General features: G+C 38.1%; 1 protein-coding gene across 6 annotated transcripts in view; it reads right to left on the bottom strand.

Annotated features, from left to right (window-relative positions):
- ZMYM4 (zinc finger MYM-type containing 4) overlaps positions 1 to 19812 on the bottom strand; it is a 43437-nt gene that overhangs the window by 8905 nt on the left and 14720 nt on the right. For 3 of the 6 annotated variants that reach the window (XM_032988964.2, XM_032988966.2, XM_042793652.1), the window contains 21 exons: positions 19492 to 19559; positions 18729 to 18899; positions 15867 to 15945; positions 15186 to 15438; positions 13165 to 13339; positions 12837 to 13049; positions 11062 to 11212; positions 10284 to 10399; positions 9881 to 10153; positions 9101 to 9251; positions 8685 to 8857; positions 8162 to 8312; positions 6421 to 6561; positions 6089 to 6126; positions 4735 to 4879; positions 3585 to 3706; positions 3067 to 3238; positions 1952 to 2005; positions 1654 to 1833; positions 1029 to 1123; positions 291 to 462 (listed from right to left, as the gene is read on the bottom strand). In XM_032988964.2, coding sequence (XP_032844855.2) covers positions 291 to 462; positions 1029 to 1123; positions 1654 to 1833; positions 1952 to 2005; positions 3067 to 3238; positions 3585 to 3706; positions 4735 to 4879; positions 6089 to 6126; positions 6421 to 6561; positions 8162 to 8312; positions 8685 to 8857; positions 9101 to 9251; positions 9881 to 10153; positions 10284 to 10399; positions 11062 to 11212; positions 12837 to 13049; positions 13165 to 13339; positions 15186 to 15438; positions 15867 to 15945; positions 18729 to 18899; positions 19492 to 19559 — 3093 coding nt within the window. Of the gene's footprint in view, positions 1 to 290; positions 463 to 1028; positions 1124 to 1653; positions 1834 to 1951; positions 2006 to 3066; positions 3239 to 3584; positions 3707 to 4734; positions 4880 to 6088; positions 6127 to 6420; positions 6562 to 8161; positions 8313 to 8684; positions 8858 to 9100; positions 9252 to 9880; positions 10154 to 10283; positions 10400 to 11061; positions 11213 to 12836; positions 13050 to 13164; positions 13340 to 15185; positions 15439 to 15866; positions 15946 to 16764; positions 16819 to 18728; positions 18900 to 19491; positions 19560 to 19812 lie in introns of those variants that run through there. The other 3 variants (XM_032988968.2, XM_032988969.2, XM_032988970.2) reach the window with 3 other exon arrangements.

The raw sequence follows: 19812 nt of genomic DNA, 5'->3' as shown, positions 1-19812 counted from the left end.
CAAGTCTACATGATGTGGAGGTTAAAAGACTAACATTTCTCATGCTGAAAAGAAATCTGGTATCTTAGAGCCTGTTTTAATAAGTAACAGGTCAATTACGAATGCAATAGCTATGATTTCTAAATGCAACAGAAGACACTAGACAGTATTCCATAAAATCTTTTTTCCACTTACAGATACTTTAAAATTCAGTAATATCTAATCCTAAATTTTATTTGAGCAAAATACCGTGCCAAGAGCTCTTCCACTAGGTATTTCTGTTTCCACTGAGAGACAAAAAAAAAAATTACCTGAAAACTTCAGGTCCCCTTGTTCCTCCTGTGCGTTTTTCCATTGGACCCAGTTTTTCCAGGCATTTACCCCATACATATACTTCAGGGTCATCCCAGAAACAGAGCATCCCGGGTAGGAGCCCTGCATCAGATTCCGGGGCTCTACAGAAACCACAGACTTCTTCCGTCCCTACAGGCGAACAAACAAATCAAAACAAATAAACATTTAATAAACTCTTAATCTACGGCTGCTTAACTTGATCTCACATAAAAAGGCCATTATGCTGACAAGGTAACAAAACCCTACTCCCATGACAGAATCTGAGTTGATATATATGTATTTTTAATATATGGACAAATATTAACCACATTTTACAGGAAAGGTGCAATAAAATACAGTAATTTGCACTGTGATAAATATGCACAGAAATATATTCCTCTCTAGCTATACCAGCAAAAATTTATTCTTTCCTGTACATTATGACGCTACTTAACAGATACCTCATTTGGAGTTTTTTTGAAATGATGCATATTTAAAAACTGTTCTGCACCAAAAAGAACATTTATTCTACCTAGTTGCAGAGTGAGAGGGAAGAAAATCTTACATAGCAGAACAGGAAAAAATATACAGAGTAGTTAAATCAAATTATAATTTTCACCCTGGAGCAGTATTTTTTTTTACTTCTGAGAATAAGCATGCACATAATGTTATTACTTCAAATGCAAGGAACCTGTGTTCCACAAGTACTTTCTTACCCGTCTTTTCGGCTGTGGGAAGCCGTCTCTATGTCTCCTTCTTGCTCGTGAACGTGAATGCAAACCCAGTCCTTTACTGAGAGGGTCAAATGAGTCTGAAGTCAAATCAGTAACAACAAGAGTTTAATTATATGATTTAACAGCCCAGGTAGAAGTGTCGCTTAGATACTATGGAATACCTTACAGTTGGCAATCCTATCTGTATATTCAAATGATGCTTTACCTTTGAATAGTGGGGAAATTTATGTACCTTCTGTATAAAGAAAGTAAATTATCAGAAGTGAAAAAAATCTCCCCCCCAAACAGTGGGTGTACTTATTCAGACAAACTTTTCTTCTGCATCACTCACACGGATTATACCTAGGGACATGGAAGTGATAAATTCAAAGGAGCCAAGCAAGACTACCTGCTACTCCTGTTCTGTAGAGCACTCTCTTTAAAGATACCAGTAATATTTTAAAAATAGTAATCTTTAGTAGACCTGATATATTACTGCAGCTTTAAATACCCAGTTTTACGACATGAAAACACATATTCTTCCTAAGCAGGCTGCTGATACAGTGCTTACTCAGAAAACTGTGTGCACTTTTATACAACAATGCATTTTACTTCACATTATACCGACCTGATGGAAAATCTGCCTCCAGGTCCTGTTCCACATCACCTTTGGAGAACTGCTTCAGTTCTGGATCTGGTTCTGGCAGGGCATTTGACCGTAAGGCATAGTGATTCAACTCATCCTCCCAGCTGTGTGGAGTGGACACTGCTTCTGATTCTAGATCTCCACTATAAGTACTACCTTGGTCTGTAACGAGAGTGATCAGATACATCATGTGCTACAGGAAAGGGCAGACAAAAAGTTTGCAAGAAAAGATAGAGCAGGATCAAAATTCATTTGCAAAAAAAAAATATATCTAACTGACCTTTCTCAAATATCTTGGGGTCCAGGAAGAGCTCGTGCTCAGATGTTTGCGATCCTTTAGAAAAAGAAGGAAATTTGTATCTACAAATGACTGATAGCTTACACAACTAATACAAAATACTTTGAATACCAAAACAATATGTATTAGGTCATAATACTAACACACATGATGCGTCTTCTCCTCCACTACAGTTCTCCTAACAGCTTTTGACCTTTGTCATGCTGTTATGGGAGAAACAGAAACGCAGAACTAACCCATGTTTGCTTTTCCAAATGTTTCCATCTCTCCATGTTTGTTAGTTGAGTCATCTGTAGACAAGTAAGATATTTTGTTCATTTCTTTTCTTTTCAGCTTGTTCCACTTCTATTACATGGGATGATCACTATCCAACATACTCTAACCTGCATTACCCTCCAAGAATCCACCATAAAAAGCCTCATATGAAAATATTCTTGTAAAGCAGCTGCTCTGTCTTCTTGATTTTGACTCCTTCTGCTAATGCACGGTGTATTGATCTGAAGGTTACTACTTCTAGTAATCTGTTACTGCCAACAGAAGTAAAACCCTCACCTAGGATCAGGGAAAGGGAATGCAAAGACATTTAAACCACTGTCAGTCCTCAGTATCTAATGTGGGTTCTATGCTAAGCCTGGCTCTACTGAATGCTGACTGATAAACCCCTGTGAAATGACAAAAGCTTCAGAAAGGTGCAACTATAACCAGCACCTGAGATGGGAACTATGGAGGAAGAGTAAAATAATTGTAAAAGACAGTATTTTTTTCAAACAAAGAATAGAATATTGTACACAGAGGCAAAATTATCTCCAAATATACTGTTCAGCTGAATTCCCAGAAGGCCTCCTCATTCTAAAAAACTAAGTAATCAAAATTGCTAAGAGATGTCATAAGCCTTAGAGTCCTGTCTGGGTTGGCACTTTACCTTCATGAACACTTTCACTGTGGAAAATAAATGCTGGTAAGACAACAGGACCCTTAAACTTGGCATGCATACTTGGGAAGGAGCCAATTCAGGCCCTACATCTATTTCTCCACTTTCCATGGTGAGAGCACTTTCATCTCGCTGCATGTAGTTCCTTTTTAAAAACACCACATACCACCATGAGAGTGTGCTTTTTCCTTCTCCTCATCTTCTGCAATCATTTCTGCCATCTGAAGGAGATCAGCTTCAAATGGATTTGTGGGAATTTTTTCCTTGATATCCTGAATAGTTTCAATGATCTTATCAGCATTATCCAGGGTAGTTGGGAAGAGCATGGGAACGGGTACCTATGAACATGGGGAAAATATTAGAGCATGTTTTGGGGAGAAGGGAAACAGCAAATACACGCGGGAGATTCCTCTCATTTAATCTAACATATATTTTAGGACTACTGAATTTAATTTTAAAATAACTCCAGACTGGACAATGTGTTTCATTTCTGCAATGACCCTACAAATTGGTAGTTTTGTGTGATGACACTCAACCAAACAGGGTGTGATAAGGAAAGAAATGGCTTCCAGGACTTCAAATACCACTTGCATGACTAGCCACAAAGCCCAGTGACACTGCTCTGTGTCCTGTTCAGAAACAAGACTGCACACCACTTCTCTCGTGAACTGAAGTACAACTTACAGGTACTGGCATCCCAAGTGGAACTGGTGTGTACTGAGTGTAGAGATGAAGGGGCACTGGCACAAACACCGGTACAGGAACAGGTACCACAATGATCTGGGGTTGAACTACTTCTTCTTCTTCTGTTATACCAAAAATAGAACAAACCAAAAATTGTGTAACCATGTAACTATCCAGTACACTCCAGAGTGTCCATGATAACTGGACTTCTGCTTGTAACCCAGTGTGCACAGTACCACATCTTGGTTCATATTCATCTTTCACTTCAGCATTGTTGTAACAAGTATTAATACTACCGCTTGGAAATAAACAGCACTGTGACTACATACACAAATGCTGGAAGGGAAAAGAGTGGAAATAAGAATGAAATACTTAGGTCTGCATCCAAATAAATGGTGGTATTGCAACTATGTCACAACTAACTACAAGACCGTAAGAAGGTACCATTAAAAAAAAAACAACTACAATCTTCTCACTTAATTTCATCTTCCTCACCGAGAGGTTTACATCAAGGCTAGATACCCCAAACTCCTTCTATAGTAACACTGATGAAAAAAGCACTCCTCTGTGGCAATCTGGACTTTGTAATAGCCTCTGAAGGTGCTTCTGTTTCCTCACAGCCTCCACACAGGAGCTTAGAGCAAATATGAATCTAATGACGTGATCTTAGAAATAGGGACTTTATTTTTAGAGGTTCTTAGTATCTGTACCTAATAACTAAAAGAAAGTGAGAGCTGAAATAAACTTAGACAAATCATACACTTTATTAAAATAAGCCTGCTCTTGTGGCTAGAGCTGTGACAGATAAGAACTCACAAATTCTGTCCTCAGGAAAACAAGGTCCCTCCACAGCCTTTTGTTTGTCACTTAACCAGTGCACTTCATTCGTCACAGTTAAGATGATTGCTAAAGATGAGTTAAAGTAAATCTCAAGATTCATCATACATGAGGATTTACAGATTTTGAAGAATAGAACAAATGTTTTATATCTGTAAAGCAAACTGCTACTTGGAGAATACCACGCAAAAATCTGAAAAATATTTAAGGTTTTAAAATACATTTTAAAATATTCTCTGTTACCTAAATCATGCATGACTTTCTCAACTGCAATACAGACTTTTAAATAATGGGTAGGAGATTAGATACATACCTGTCTGGCATTCTTTGTTTTGTGTGTGAGGTTTGCATGAGGTGGCCTTAGTCTGTGTGATTGGCTTGCACAATAACGCTTTGTTTTTTAGAAGCCTAGGTGGTTGTGATGGTGGTAGCTTCAGGGCATCTGTCTGAGTACTAGCCTGTTTGGAAAAATACAAATGAGGGCAGAGTCAGTATTGGTTGAAAGGATATCATAAGATTATCATTTGTTCTCTACTATGGGAGGTTGAACAATTTAAAACTCTCCTTGTTGATAAAAATGAGCATTTCAAAACTATTACAAAACCAGCTTGCTAACATATTTGGTACTTTCTGGTCTTTACCTCAATTTATTTTAATCAAGCAGTAGGTCTTTTTGTCTTTTTTTTTTTTTTTTGTTAACAGTGCAGTGAACAAATCTGCAAGAATGCTTGGTTTCTATAGTCAAATAACCTCTATAAACTTTTGACCTTGGAATCTTACTGATGGCAAAGATAGAAAGATATTTTTGCTGACTAAGAGTCTGTCTGATACAGACACCCAAAAAACTTAGTAAACTGATGTGAAACCACTGGAAAGAAATAAAAGTAAAAAATGAACACAAATGATGACAGTATCAGTATCACTTCCTGACTACACACACAGAGACTGACTATTTGTGCTCATACTAATTTCAGGTCCTGCTAACTGCAATTTTCATCCATGAATTCAAATAACAGGATCTATTTCATTATGGAAAATTCATTCTCTAATCCATAAATGACACTTCAGGTAAAAGCAAGATTGTCAGTCTTCCAGAACTTAAGAGCCTATTCCAGAGCCTATTTTAGGAGAGTTGCAAAATGTGTACCACATACCTCAAAGAGCTCAAGAATAGGAACTCTAGGAGTTATTCACAGGTCAGTGGTGACAATGGCTCCCCACAGCTCCGTTACCACACTACTAGGGAGTGGGGAAGGAAAGCTGAGCTGCAAGAGCTTGGTCACGTCAGCCCCAGCAGCCCATGCTGGTCCCCTTCCTCCCTTGCTACTCTTTTAGACATGACATCCCACTTCTGGGCAACAAAAGCTAGCTTCAAGTACAGAAGCCACACGTGAATTACTTGAGAACTACAGCCATCTCAAGAGCTACAATTTGACAAGCTTTGTCTTACAACATCTGATCAATCTGTCAGTGGACACAGAAAGACTTTTATACCATACAAGTTCTATCCGTTTTTAAAAAAGCATCTGCAAGCTCGATGAATTTTAAATCTCAATCACAACCAGGAAAAGCAGTTACAAAATGAAGGTGAAAAATTCTTGGATACTTTACTTGTTATTGATACAATCTAGCCGAAAGTGAGAAAAAGAGTCTCTCGTAAAACTTACATCTCCTATTATTTTTGCTGTCACAGTAGGGACTGCACCTGTGAAGAAAAAACATACAATACCCTGTGTACTTATCATCAAGGACCATAGCCCATACTCTGCCAAGGTCAAGAAAAAGGAATTCCCAATAAACCTCATTCCCTGGTGTATGTACATAAATTTAAGTCATTATTTATACCTAGGTAAAGGAAGGACAAAACTGTAACCATCTGCATTGATGTGAAGCATAATGAAGAAGTGGCTGTTGCCCTCAGTGGAAAAGATCCCTGAACAAATATAAATGTTCAGGAATAGAGATTTCAAAATACAGGCATCTTATTCAGCAGTCTTACCCTGTAAAACATTGTTGGAGTTAACTGTAGGCTGGGCAGCAGGGGTGCTTGCAAGGGACACCACATTTGCTATGACAGGGGTTGAGTCCTTTCTCAAAGAAGGAGGGCCTGATGAGGAAGCTGGTGCCATAGAAAGGTTTGCTGGACAGAGTAAACAGAAGAAAATTAAAAGAAGCAAGAAGCTAATTTATCAAATAGCATTTCTGAAACAACACCCACCCTCCAGATTCACCTCCAAATGAGAAAACCTGCTGTATGAGAAGGGAATGTAGGTGTCAAACTGCAGTTTCAGTTTAAATAGGAGCTGGTTCCATGAGCAAACTTAAGCTGTTTCCCTGTCACTGAAACATTTCAGAAGTTCACCAAAGCATGAAAGCAGCCTTCTCTTTATAATACTATGTGTATTGCAGCAGCACTCAGGAGACAAGAGGACTAGATGCCTCACTGTGCTTGGTACCAAACATATGTAGTATAGGAGACAGTCGAGATCCTGACAATGAATGAATGAGGTGAATTTTATGAGGCTCTCACAGTTAGAGGAATTCTTAGGTTTGTTCCATTGGAAAGCACCCTTCGTTAACACATGACCATGAATTACCGCATTTCATGAAAAAATACTGTTCTGAGGCACTCAATTATCCTGGCAGCCCCCAGACAAGAGAGGTGCCTGGAGACCAGTTTTGCAAGGGCATTGCACTTGCCTCTGGTGAAGTTGCGGGCACACTTCTGGAGAAGCAGGCCTGCCATACATTTTGCTATTCTGACTAACAACCAAATGTACTGACAAGTCCAGGAATGTCACATCATATAATTACAGCCTGAAAAGACAAAGTTACTTATATATTCAGGGAAAACAGCTCCCACCAATTTAAGCAGCAGCTCTGCATGAAGTTGAAGAGTTGGATATGGCCTGGTGCATGCTGTAAACTTTCTGTTAATATTCTTTATTGCTTGTTGGGTACCTTACTGCTGCAGTCACCATCACGCAGTGGGAGATTAAGCCCCTCTTTAGGATCAGTGCTATTTCTGCCCTTTGTTTTGCTTTCTCTTCCTGTCTTTGTGGGCCTTTGTTTCTCTCTTCCCTTTGCATTTCATTCCCTACAGAAACTCACAGTTCCTATTCCTGTAGGCTTCATTCCCACCCTCCTTCCCATTCCATCTGCTAAAATAACAAGGAAACAGCTACAGTGCACATTAATCTTGGCATTGATGCTTCAAGAATAAACACTTAATGACATAGAAATAGTAACTTCTTCCTATGCCTACAGACTACACAGAACTGGCTATTTTAAGTATATATGGAAGTCTGTATTTACAACCGCTAAGTCTATTAATTTCACCACTTGATTTTTTTTTCTATCTATCATTCTATCATATCTGGCTATGTGCTATCAAGTACAGGAGACAAGCTAGGTATTTTAACATGTCTTCAATAGATATCAGTATATTTTACCACAATAAATGGGCCTTTGTTCTATGAAAGTGATGGAAAAGCAAGTGCTTTTGTTTCATCTTTAAAATCAAAACCTAGGTTTGGTATGTGAAGTAATCTCATTTCATACCTGAAGTCTGAAACTGCCTGAAGTAAGAGAGAGATCTAAAACTGAACCCGTTCAACGGCAATGGGCAAGCCCCCCAGTAGAAGAAACATCTTAAAAAGTTCACTGAATCAATTTCCAAATAAATTTTCATATCACTATCATGCACACCAAAAAGCAATACTACTCCCAGCCTGTTTTACCTGTGTTGTTTGGGGATGGAGGCTCAGAAACACACTGCTGATTACAGAACAACAGAATACAGAGCAGATTGCAAAAATGCTTGATCTCCCCTTGCCATTTCATGGACTCACTAAGTTTGCCTTGTCTTTTACAACCATCACACTTTGCCATCTAGGAAAACAGAGTGAGAGAGAAATTAAACACACTTGTAAACAGCAACAAAGAATATGTATATAAAAACCTCTTTGTACCCTGCTCAGCAAATGCAGTGTAAAGAAATCTGTAAGGGTGCATCATTTTTGCAGTGTAACTAAAAGCAGCAGAACATTCTGTGTCTGTCTTTCCACAACCCATATTACATTTCCTCTGTATAGAAAACTGGTACCTAAAGTTAAGAAGAGTTTACTCATCCCTCACATAAATGCAATACATTCCATGGACACAGAAGTCAATGACAGGCAGTTCACTTAGCTCCTAGTGTACAGAGTTTCTTTTGCTAACACGTTTATACTCTAGAAGATGCTATGTGAGAATATGGCTTACCTGGTAAAACAAAACTGTGAATTTAGACATGCACTCCTCTGAGCAAAATTCCTCCATTTTCCCCCCAAAGTGATGCTGGATCAGTTTGGGGGAAGTCTGTAAACAGTAACTGCACATTTTACAGTGGCTTCCCCAGCGCTTAGCCAAGTCATGTTTGTAGAGCAGTTTACAACCTAAAAGAAGAGAAACCCAAATTTCAGTATCAAAATCATATTTGCTCAGCACTTCTAGTTCTTGTATTTAGTTATGTCTGTAATAATACCATTAAAATGTAAAGTCTGAACAAAGTTCTGTGTTTCTAAACCTAAATAACAGTTTTCCAACCTAAAAATATTTAGATTTCTCTTAGTATCACCACTAATTTTGGCAAAACACTTCTGACTTGATTTGTTTGAGACAGTCTTGCTCTTTCTTACCTTCACTACAGAATGGTTTATCTACGCCTGAGAATCGCACCGTCTCCTTGATAATTTTCTCAATTTTGCAGTATTCACACACTGCTGTTACACTGCTCCTCTTCTTATATTCATCACAGCAGGTCTTCCCACAGAACTGGAACATTTTACCCTGCAATACGGCCAGAATGTTTTGGTTTCAATGTTTTACATCCCAGATAATATGATTTAATTGTTAATAAAAACTCAGAAGTGTACTTATACCCTTGGAAATCAAAACCAGACAGAACTAGCAATTAAGTCTCCCCCTTTGGCTTTATATATATATATATATATATATATATATATATAAAAAACACAGCACAATTTTCAGCAGACAGCCCTCACCAGTGTGCTTTGTCCTGGAATTAAAAGTATCATCTCTGGGACCAACAACCAGGAATGTGCTTACTTAGCCAGGCAATCATAGGGTTTGGGTTTTTTGGAGGGTTTTGGTTTGTTTTGGTGGGTTTTTTGTTCTGTTTTGGGGTTTTTTTGGTTGTTTTTTTTTGTTTTGTTTTGTGGTTTTTTGTTTTTTTGTTTTTTTGTTTTTTTTTTTTTTTGTGTGTGCTTTTAAGATCAAAGAGCTAGTATCAGTATTATTTTTGATAACGGTTAAATGATACCAAAATCAGTTCCAAATTCCTCCATAGCAGGTCATAGTAAACAACAGAGCAGTCCTGACAGACCATTGCATATAAGCTACAATTTTCTGGGTTTCTGTTGAGAAATACGAGCTTGAAAAGCCCTAGTCTTTATTACCTTGTAGTCAAGCAGTTCTGGTTTGGTTGCAAACCATCTGTTACAGTGCTGACACCTGAGTTTTACAACAGGGCGGGCAAAAGTGACTTGCTGGGACTGGGCAGCCAGCCTTTGTAGACCAGCTGCAGCCGAACTGCTCATGGAGCTGGGGGACACAGTCGAGGTGGTGCCACCAGCCGATACCGTTGCCCCCGAGGGAATGCTTACAATGACTTGACCTTGCGACAGAGGTACCACTGGGGAGTTCATTCCTGCAGGCTTGTTGAACAAATTCTGCAGGAAAGCAAATTGAGGAATAGACTTTATTTTACAGTATTACATACTTTACCCAACATCCCAGATATTTACACCATCAATTCATTATTCTGTTAATTCAGCTAAGAAGAAATCCTAGATGTCACACCTGAAAAGCTACTACACAACTGTAGCTGCAAAAATTGCGTATGCTCCCATCTGACATAGCCAAGTGATACTGAGGGTTTGAAGAAATTTTACAGCTGTTGCACTGAACTTGAACACCTGAGGGTGAAACAGAGAAGAAAAAGTGATTTATGCAACATCAAGTTGTATTGCAGATAGTTTTGCACTGTGCATACAAAAACAGAGAATCTGAATGACAAGCCAAGGTACACACAGAAGCCCAAGATGAAGTTTCTACAGATTCAGAAGCAGACACTGCAGCTGCAGTGCCTGTTGCTTGCCAGATCCTTTAATTAATCTCCCAGTATCCCTAGGATGTCAGTAAGCATTTTTCTATTTTACAAGAAAAATAGCTGAGAATATGTTTGCCTAGCTCAATGCAACATTAGGCAGAGGTAACTAAGCTAATCACCCTGGAGAACCAGGGGCAGAAGAGTGACAGCAGTGGTATGGCCCATGTCCACAGAAGTCCATTTGTCTAGCTGGGAAACCCATCAGCTGCACTTGCAAGAGCAGAAAATAGACTAAGGTTTATGATCATGTTTAAGCTCTCTAAAAACAGAGCTGAAATGGCTGTACTGTCACTGTTAGGTTTATCTATCGTAGAAAGTCCTTATCTTTCCATCTCAGTTCCTCCCTTTAAAAAAAGCCACTTTCCACCCTCCCAAAAAAGAGTATCAGCCTTAACTTTCAAGACACATTAAGTTTGGATATGAGCTACGTGAAATCATGCTTCTACAGAAGTAAAAGGATAAACTTACCTGCAGAAGTAACCATTTTTACTCTATACGCTGACAAGCAGTTAACAGAGCAAAACAGTTCAGTTTTTCCCAAGTTATTTGCACTCTCTATCATCTCAGCTGAAGATCTCAAAGATTTACACAGTGTGCAAGGTGTAATTTTAGCTGACTTCTGTGGAAAAACAGAAATTAGTCATTCATTTGAAACTCAGTATTTTTATCAACCTGGAAATTAATTGCTAACATACAAAATGTTTATAAAAGTGACTGCCAGTGCACTTGAAACAGCACTTATTTTACAGCTGTGTTATTTATGATGCAGATATACTTGTTTGAGCCCTCCAGTATGCTTGCTATATTCACTCTCTGACCACCTGAGTCTGGGGCTCTCTCTCATTCAGGGTAAGTGCTAGCTTTGCAGGCCAGTTTATACAGTACCCAGGTTGTCAGGGTGAAGGCCTCCAGCTGCAAACAACATTACGTGTTGTAAGGGCATGTATCAAGAACCTTGTATTAGATGACTTCAGCATTTTTGCTGAGAAGTAACATTTTGCTTATGATTTTTAATACATCAGCTATGTACGTAAGCAGTATACCCATTTAACAGGTAACAAGCAAGAGAGAAGCAGGTTCCCTGAAGATGTATTTGGAAGCAAAATGGGAAAGAGATATATCTCCTAGTAATAATCACAGTTTTCAATCTATGGTCTACAGACTACTTTTTAAAAGAGATACAAAAAGAAGCCTACCTTTCATAGACACATTTTTTGGTGTTTACATCAATGAAAGGTTCTTAAGGTCTTTAAGTTTGGAAAAAACTTTGAGAACTAGTGCACCAGATCATTTTATTATGACAGCCTTAAAAATGCACTTTTTTCTATCAACAGCTATTCCAGATCTTCACAGGACAGAACAAAGTATATGTTTCTAAGGATTTTAAAACACCCACAAAACTCCAGAAACTATCAGAATGTATCTCACAACTGAGTTGAATGCTGTTTAAAAATAAATTAAAAAATAGATTAGACTTAACCTTATAAGCTTTGAACGCACTATATGTTCAAGAACACTAACATATATGGGGTTTGATGTGAGATGCAAAAGCAGCATGAAACCTGTCTCCTTTCCAGCTTATTTAATTTAATTTTCAGATTTGTTTCAGAGGACAACTAATGTTGTAGGTAATTTTCTGGATGAAATACTTTAACCACTTTTTTTTTTTTTAATTCATTAGGCCTTTCTTGTTGTAAGTGGCCTGAATAAAGGAATAGCAGAGTCAAGTCACAAAATGAAGTTACACTATCTTATCAGAGGGCAATTTTTCCTAAAGTAATTGCATTAAAGTAAGTCAGTCAAAAATAACCAAGCTATTATAATAAATTAAGGTTCTCTCAACTGCTCAGCTCTTTAAGAGGCTCCATTATAATCAAAATTAAAATAATAAAAATTTAAATATGAAAGTCAAAATTATCAACTAATTATTACTTTCCTCTCCACTTAATTCTAATGCTACAATTTAATGGAGAATACTCAGAGAGCATCTCAAAGGCCGAAAAAAGTCACAGTGGACTGCTGCTGAGTGCTCCCATTGTGTCTCCTCTCACGCTGGAACACTGGTGGCCAGTTCGGCGGTACGGGGGACGGAGCAACATGTCTGGGCAAAGATTAATCAGCAAATAGCAAAAGGAGTTATCTTAGACCAAGACAGTATCTGAAATCAAATAATAGCTTGGATGTTTCTTGAAACACCCAGAATCTAATCAAAGCCATATTTTTAATATTCTGTCAAAATATACCTGCTTGTATGCTGTCACACATGTGGAACTGCAGAACTTTTTTGACTGTCCCTCTATTTGAAGCACGTGACATTGGCCAGAGCCACTGTAGCAGTATCCTCCACAATTCTCACAGCAGTTCATGGTCAGGTTGTTAGCCGAGCGGAACTTGGAGAAGCAGGCATCACTGCAGAGCTTGTGTACAACGTTCTGGTAATTCACTTCGTGTCTAATCTGAAGAAGAGAAAGAATATATAACAAGAATAGAAAGAATATGTATGTTCATCTCTCAGATAGCAATTTGTCCTGATCTAAAGGAAATTCAAATGAAAAAGAAGTTTGCAATTACCACTGCATTCTTCTGGCACATGCTGCACTTGGTTGAAATGCTGTTAGTATGAATAGTAACAACAGGTTTCCTTTTCAGTTCATAGGTAGAAAGACAAGACTGGCTGCAGAAATCCTTACTGGAGTTTGCATTGTCAAACTGGGCAGTGATTACATCCTTTGGATTTAGAATGTCTCTATGGAAAAAAGGAAAACAAACAAAGAGATAATTATCATGTCATCTTGCCGTCCTTTTTTTGCAGACTAAATATTCTCTAGAAGAAAGTGGATTCATTTAAAGCTTTTCTTTCTCCTCATCTAAGTACATGACTTAATTTTTATTTTCCTATTAGGAAAATACTTAGGAAGTACAATTCTCAAGTAGATATTTTGTGAAACATTTTGTACCTGGATTTAGGAGTGGCCTATAAATACATCAAGCTGTATCATTAAATCTTTTCAAAACGAGGTGGGAAAAGATAACTGTTTTGCACAGTCTTTACAAAAAAAAAAAAAATTAGAAAGCAGGCTATGTGGAATACTTCCCTTTGATAATGAAAATACCAATCATAATGGGGTAGGGAAAAAAAAAAGGGAAAAACAAAAGGTGACAATTTCTAATCACCATGTACTTCAGTCCAAAATGATATGACTAGCATTGCAATTTTCCATCTCTTATCTCCCATCTATAGTTTTATTTGTTGCTGGATTTAACAAACTGAACTTTCTCCTTATTTATCCTCTCTTTTGAAACAGTCATTCACAGAAAAGTTTCAAAGCCCTTAAGTTAAAAAACAAGGAGGGAATATTTATATAGTTTTCTTGGTTGGAAGGATGTCTCCTTCTCACTTGTCTTGTCAGAGACAAGTAAACCATTTTTCAACAGAATAAATACAAATTACAGCCAAGACTGCTAAACTTTCTTACAAGGTCTTTTCACACCGAGACAGCAGGTGAAAAGAATAATTAATTGAAGTCTCAAGTTTAAGTTCAGTTGACCTTGTAAAACTGAAAATAATAAATTTGTTGTTGAAGAAATGATGAACAAAGCACCATTCCCTTGCAAAGTAACTTTCAAAACCAAAAATAATATATATAAATAATTCTCCTCTATAAGCAGACTGTAGAACAATCAGTCTGCAAAGTTATTTATTTGCCTCAAGTTAATTTATAGTAATATGGCAGCTTAAAGAGCCAGCCACAGAGGTCTCCTTTTGATAATTTGGATATAATAATACAAATGAACATAAAATTTTAATAATTAAGATTTTTTTTGAGGTGAAGATTCAGGCTTGTGCTTCCAACAGGAGCGTGGAAAATATAGATCTTTTCTACAGAATTTTTTCCAAGTAGGCTCTCAAAAGCAAACCTTAACTTTCCACGCTAGACCTAGGTAGAAAGTGACCGATTTGGCTGCTGAAACCCCAAATACATAAAAAACTCAATTATTAATAAACTTATTCTCTCTGCATCATATGAAAGCAGCAGTGACATATTTTTAAGAGCTAAGACCTACAGAAATCTAAGCTCACCAAACAGAGCCAGACTGGAAAGTTAAATTTTTTTTAGAATCTAAGGAAGTATCCTGCCTCGAATATATTAATTCACTCATATTTTATTTCATTTTAGGGATTCGGTAAATCTGTTTTCATCTGTAAGAAATAATATATAAAGTATTTTTTGAACATGTACTCTTGTTAGTGATTTTGAGAGTGTAATGACATTTTAAAATGGCAGGAAAATGTAGTACCTTTTGAAATAGTTTTTCATATTTGCCTCATTTAAGTCACAAAAGCCACAAAAGAGGCACGCTTCACAACAGAGGCTTTCAAATCTACGTGTATGTAAAATCCAATTAACAAAATGGAACTGAAAACGGACAGATCAATTAACTAGCAACAGTATCAGCCACAATTTTTTGAAGGGAAGCGTAACAGAAGCGGGCATTACAGAAACAGCGTGTTGTGTAAAAAGAGAACTGAAGCCTTTCATTTTCTGCTTGAATATCAGTTATTACTAGAACAAATTAAAACACTGTCCTACTTTGAGCAGCTTGAGCAGGTTTTCTTGGTAGAAGCTGGTGGGCGAGAAGCTGGAACAGTATATCCAGTGAGGCACAGTGTGGAGCAGAAGAGCTGGGTAGAGCCTTTCCTCTGGTATGCGGTTTGCCCCTTCTGCAGGATTTTTTTACAGCCAGAACAGGAAACCCGAACAGCTGTGGTTGGAACTGAAGGAAGCATTTTACTCATGCCAGAGGATGCCACAGCAGGCTGGAAACCTGATGACAGCTGTGGAGCTAAAAAAAACCAAAAACACAGAGAAAACATAGAGCAACTGTTATAGATGTATTACACATAATTCACTTGTGTGCAGGGGGCAAGCACAAAGCTTATGACTTCATTTGGGTTGCCAGGGTCTAAGGGAGAATTAAATAGCATATGATCTTGCCATAAATATGTGCCCTGTGCCAGCATTCTGCATAGTAGATTTCAACTACTCTTAAGACTGAGAATGCACTTTTAACATCCCTTTCACATTTAATTTTCCTTTGCCTCAAAAATACAATTATTTTTCAATCTCTGAATTTCATTGTCTGTAAAACTACTTTTTTTTTTCCTACTGGGGTCAGACATAGCAAATGAAATGCAGAATAAACTGCAAGACTATTTGTAAAGGTGATATATTTTAAAGATTTAAATAAAGGTAGTCTTGCCTATTCCTTACCAAGAGGACTGCCACTGACTGAAAATACAGCACTGATTTTCAGCTCCCCTTCCTGAGTTTTTGGCTGTTGGCCGTACTCCTAAAACAAAGGGAAAGGAAAAGGAAAACAAATACACACATGTAATAACAGGTTACATGATTTCCATTCTTTCATAATGCTGTATTGAATCTTAAGGAAGAGTGAGTCTCCTAAGCCTGCTTCAAATGCCAGGCTTACAAATTGTTGCTGTATGAACACCACACATAGAACCTGCTCAGAGGTTCACAGCAAACTACAACCGAGGGTGTCATGTGGAAATGGAAAAGCACGGCTGCCTGGTGCACGCCCCTTTCCAGCTGTACTCCAAGGCACCTCAAATTCAGCCAGACAAAGCTTATGAGAAATCTCCGCTTTCCACTCACACAAACTTTCCATCTAGAAGTGCTCTGTAGTCTTTGCCCCTACTCTGTGAAACAAGCTTTATCTTCACATTTATAAAGGATAGTAATTAAATACAGATTGGGACCTAGATGGTGAGGAGCATTCTGTATTTAACCATGAGTTAAGTACCTCGGAGTAGCCTAAGGTGAAGCTTTGCAGCAGGTCAAATCTGGCATCACTAGAGCCAGACCACCACAGTCCCTGCTCAGCCTGGCTTCAGTGAGAGGGGAATAACCTCACACTTTCTACAGGATGAGAAAAGCCCTACAGACAGTCACTTGTGGAATAGCTGACATACTATAAATTACTAGCTTACTCCACAGCAGCTATTCATACTTTGACACCACGCTTCCTGCCTGTGCTCTCCCTAGAAATCTGAACCATAAAGCAGCTTGTAACACTCCACATGTAAATCTTAATAGGCTGAAAAGCATAATCTCTTGGAACTAGAGAGATGATAAGATTTAACCTACTTACAGTCATTTGAGAGTAGCGAGGGCATGATGTCATGTTATGACTGAGCTAAATTCACAGTTGCTGTCTGGCTGCAAGGTAAGCCAATTCAAAAATCACTAAGCGAAATTAAATTCTCACTTCTCAGTGGCAGTGAACTGGTCCCTCAGCTTAAGCCATCTCCTAAAATCACACACTAACATCCACATAATACATGCTAAAATTTAACATTTCTCTTACTCCTGCAGAAAAATTACAAGTTTCTATGCTAGGACAATCAAACTATTTCTCAACAGGTTTCCCAGGAAAACAGGCAACGATATTCATTCATCACATGAAATATCAGACAAACATTCCAATCTCAAGTAAGAGAAGCTTTTAAGCTGTGTATGGGCATGCCATGATGATGGGTTTTAAAGCACCATGGTTTTTTTAATACTACAGTTTAAAAACTAGTTATTTGCAGAAATACAGTTTTTTAAGCATTTTAACTGCAGTTTTATCTTTAGTCAATACTAGTAAGAGAAACGGAGGCAAATCCTGACATCAGCTGTGCATGATCGAGCATAGTTTCACAGCAGTGTTCACAGTGTGGAAAGCCAAGAACCTTCAGCTCCAACTATCGGTTACATCAAGAAATGCTCTTATCTTTCAGAATGCAGGAAAAAAACAAAACCCACCACATTAATTCCAATCTAAAGCGAAGCAAAATGAGCCTTCATCAGTTCTCGTACTTTTCTAATATCAGGCAGAGTTGATAATTACAGGATTTTACTCCAGGAATTAATATTTTGAACACTACGATACTTGATATTTACATTCTTCACTTTTACTTAGTAATATGATCTTTGATAACCACAGACATCTTGCATTACATTCCACACAAATCTACACAACGATGCCATCTTGGGAGGACAAAAGAATACACCCATTTAACTAACCTACACATGGTTTGACATTATACACACTTAAGGAAAAACACAACCAAACAATCTCACGGACAGTGAACAAACCAGAAGGACAGTGAAATCTGAATATTTTTAAATATGTAGTTTACTACTTTATTAATCCAAGAATATTACGGGAAAAGAAGAAAAAACGTTGGGAAGACAGGCCCAGAGAGGAAAGAAGGTATAGCAGTACACAGAATGATACCAGAAAAACTAATGCCTGCACAGGAACACCAGCACTCCAGTGCCGATGCAAGTGGGATGAATCACTTCGGGAAGCTTTGCACACCTTTAACTGCATGTAAGGTTTGGCACGTAACCCAGATATTAGCAGTGAGGAGACACGAATTGCAACACATATCATTTCCCTGGTGTCACGGGGCAAAATAGTGGCAAAGACCAATTACAGTTCAGCAATCCTTGTCCCAGCACCACTCAATCCATAAGTCAGACTTTCTCCATTTTGCAATTATTGAATTTTTACCTGTATCATCATAAAAAATGTCAGTCTCAAATGAGAAAGTCACTTAAATAACATGCTTAAATTGACTTCACTGACGTGTATGTATTTAATTATTTTGCTAAGGTAAGACCTCCAAGTGTTAATTTAAAACAAGAACAAACAATGAACAGCTGTGCTTGCAAAGATAACCTTTAAGAGGGAAGTAGCAGGAATAGCACTGTTTCAACTACTCATCTCTAACTGTGATTACTCACAAAGTATTCAGTAAACCATGATTTAGATTTTATTTCCTAGTGAGACCAAGTTGAGATTGTCTGTATTGCCACAGATTTAATAATGAAAGTTTGCTTTCTCTCTAACTGAAAAGCAAAACATTTTCAGTGACATGGTAACACGACATCAAAAAGTTGGGGGGGGGGTTGGGTTTAATGGTAGTATAAGAGGGAAAATTCCTTTTACTAAACTATGTTCTTCATGTTAAATTTCGGTCAACAAACCAAATAAATTGCTGAATTTACGTCCAGCTTATGCGGTCATCTGTCAGACCAAAATGAGAAATGCAATGGGAAACTTACCTCGGAATTATCAGGTTCATCTTTAATTTTGTCTAATAGTCCCTGCTGTGGGGCCATAGCTTTATCATATTCGTCATCCAAAGGCTCCTCCTTAATTCTAATATTTGGTGCAAAGGAATTCCCCAGTTCTTGTCCAATAGATTCCTTACTAGAAAATAGGTAGCTAGACTCCTGAAACAATAATATGAAAAAGAATTCACCCTCCTGCATCTGCCATTTGGAGCTGGGCTGCTGCCAAGGGGAGTTTCTGTTGCAGACCAAGAGAAATGGGTCCTGCCACTGGAAGGTGGGAGAACTGATGGGCGGCAGCTGCTGCCTCTACCTCCCTGCAGCACCCTCTGTCATCCCACCCCCAATCCTTTTCACTCCTCTGGACAAAGCAGAAGCCACCCAGCTCTCTAAGCTGGCTGTCAGTAGGGGCATTCAGTTGTCTGGGCAGTGTCTCCTGTTGATAAGGCTGTTCCCTGTCTCATCTAGAAAAAAGGCAGCAGGTCAGATGGATGCATCCAGGTCTAGATTCGGCTCACCAGTCACTCAGACCATGCTGAACATGAAAGTGGCTAGCAAAAGAATCCTCAATCCAAAGAGAGGGTCAGCAAAATTTTACAAAATTATATGCACTGTTTAAGTAGCAAAGATGTCTAAGAGTCAGAAGATCAGTTTTCTCGATACTCAAATTTACACTCAAATACAAAATACGTATTTTGAATTATTCCAGTATATTGCTGCACTTGCAAAAGTGTTTGAAAGATCTATAGCTTACCCTGAAGTTAGTTTCTGGAGTTTGTGGCGCTAACTGCGTCCGTAATGTTTCTTCTACTTGATTATGAACTGAGGAAAACATATACATTAAATATAAATGAATACAGATTCCAATGCATTTCCTTTAAAACTATCTAGAGTCTCATGCTCATCCCCAACCCCATAGTCTGACAGCACCTCAGAAGTATTTAAACTACTCCCTTTCTCCTCCCTGCAAATAAGATGGCAATCCTTAAAGACAATTGACATTTTTTTTATTATTCTATTGGGTCATTATTTTCCCATTCCAGCAAAATGGTTGTAAAATTCCGAGGCAAATTGT

The sequence above is a fragment of the Tyto alba genome, unplaced genomic scaffold (genome assembly GCF_018691265.1).
Source record: "Tyto alba isolate M040663 unplaced genomic scaffold, T.alba_DEE_v4.0 Super-Scaffold_20, whole genome shotgun sequence".
Classification (NCBI taxonomy): Eukaryota; Metazoa; Chordata; class Aves; order Strigiformes; family Tytonidae; genus Tyto; species Tyto alba.
Note: the sequence above shows the minus strand (reverse complement) of the source record. Positions and strands in the feature narration are given on the sequence as shown.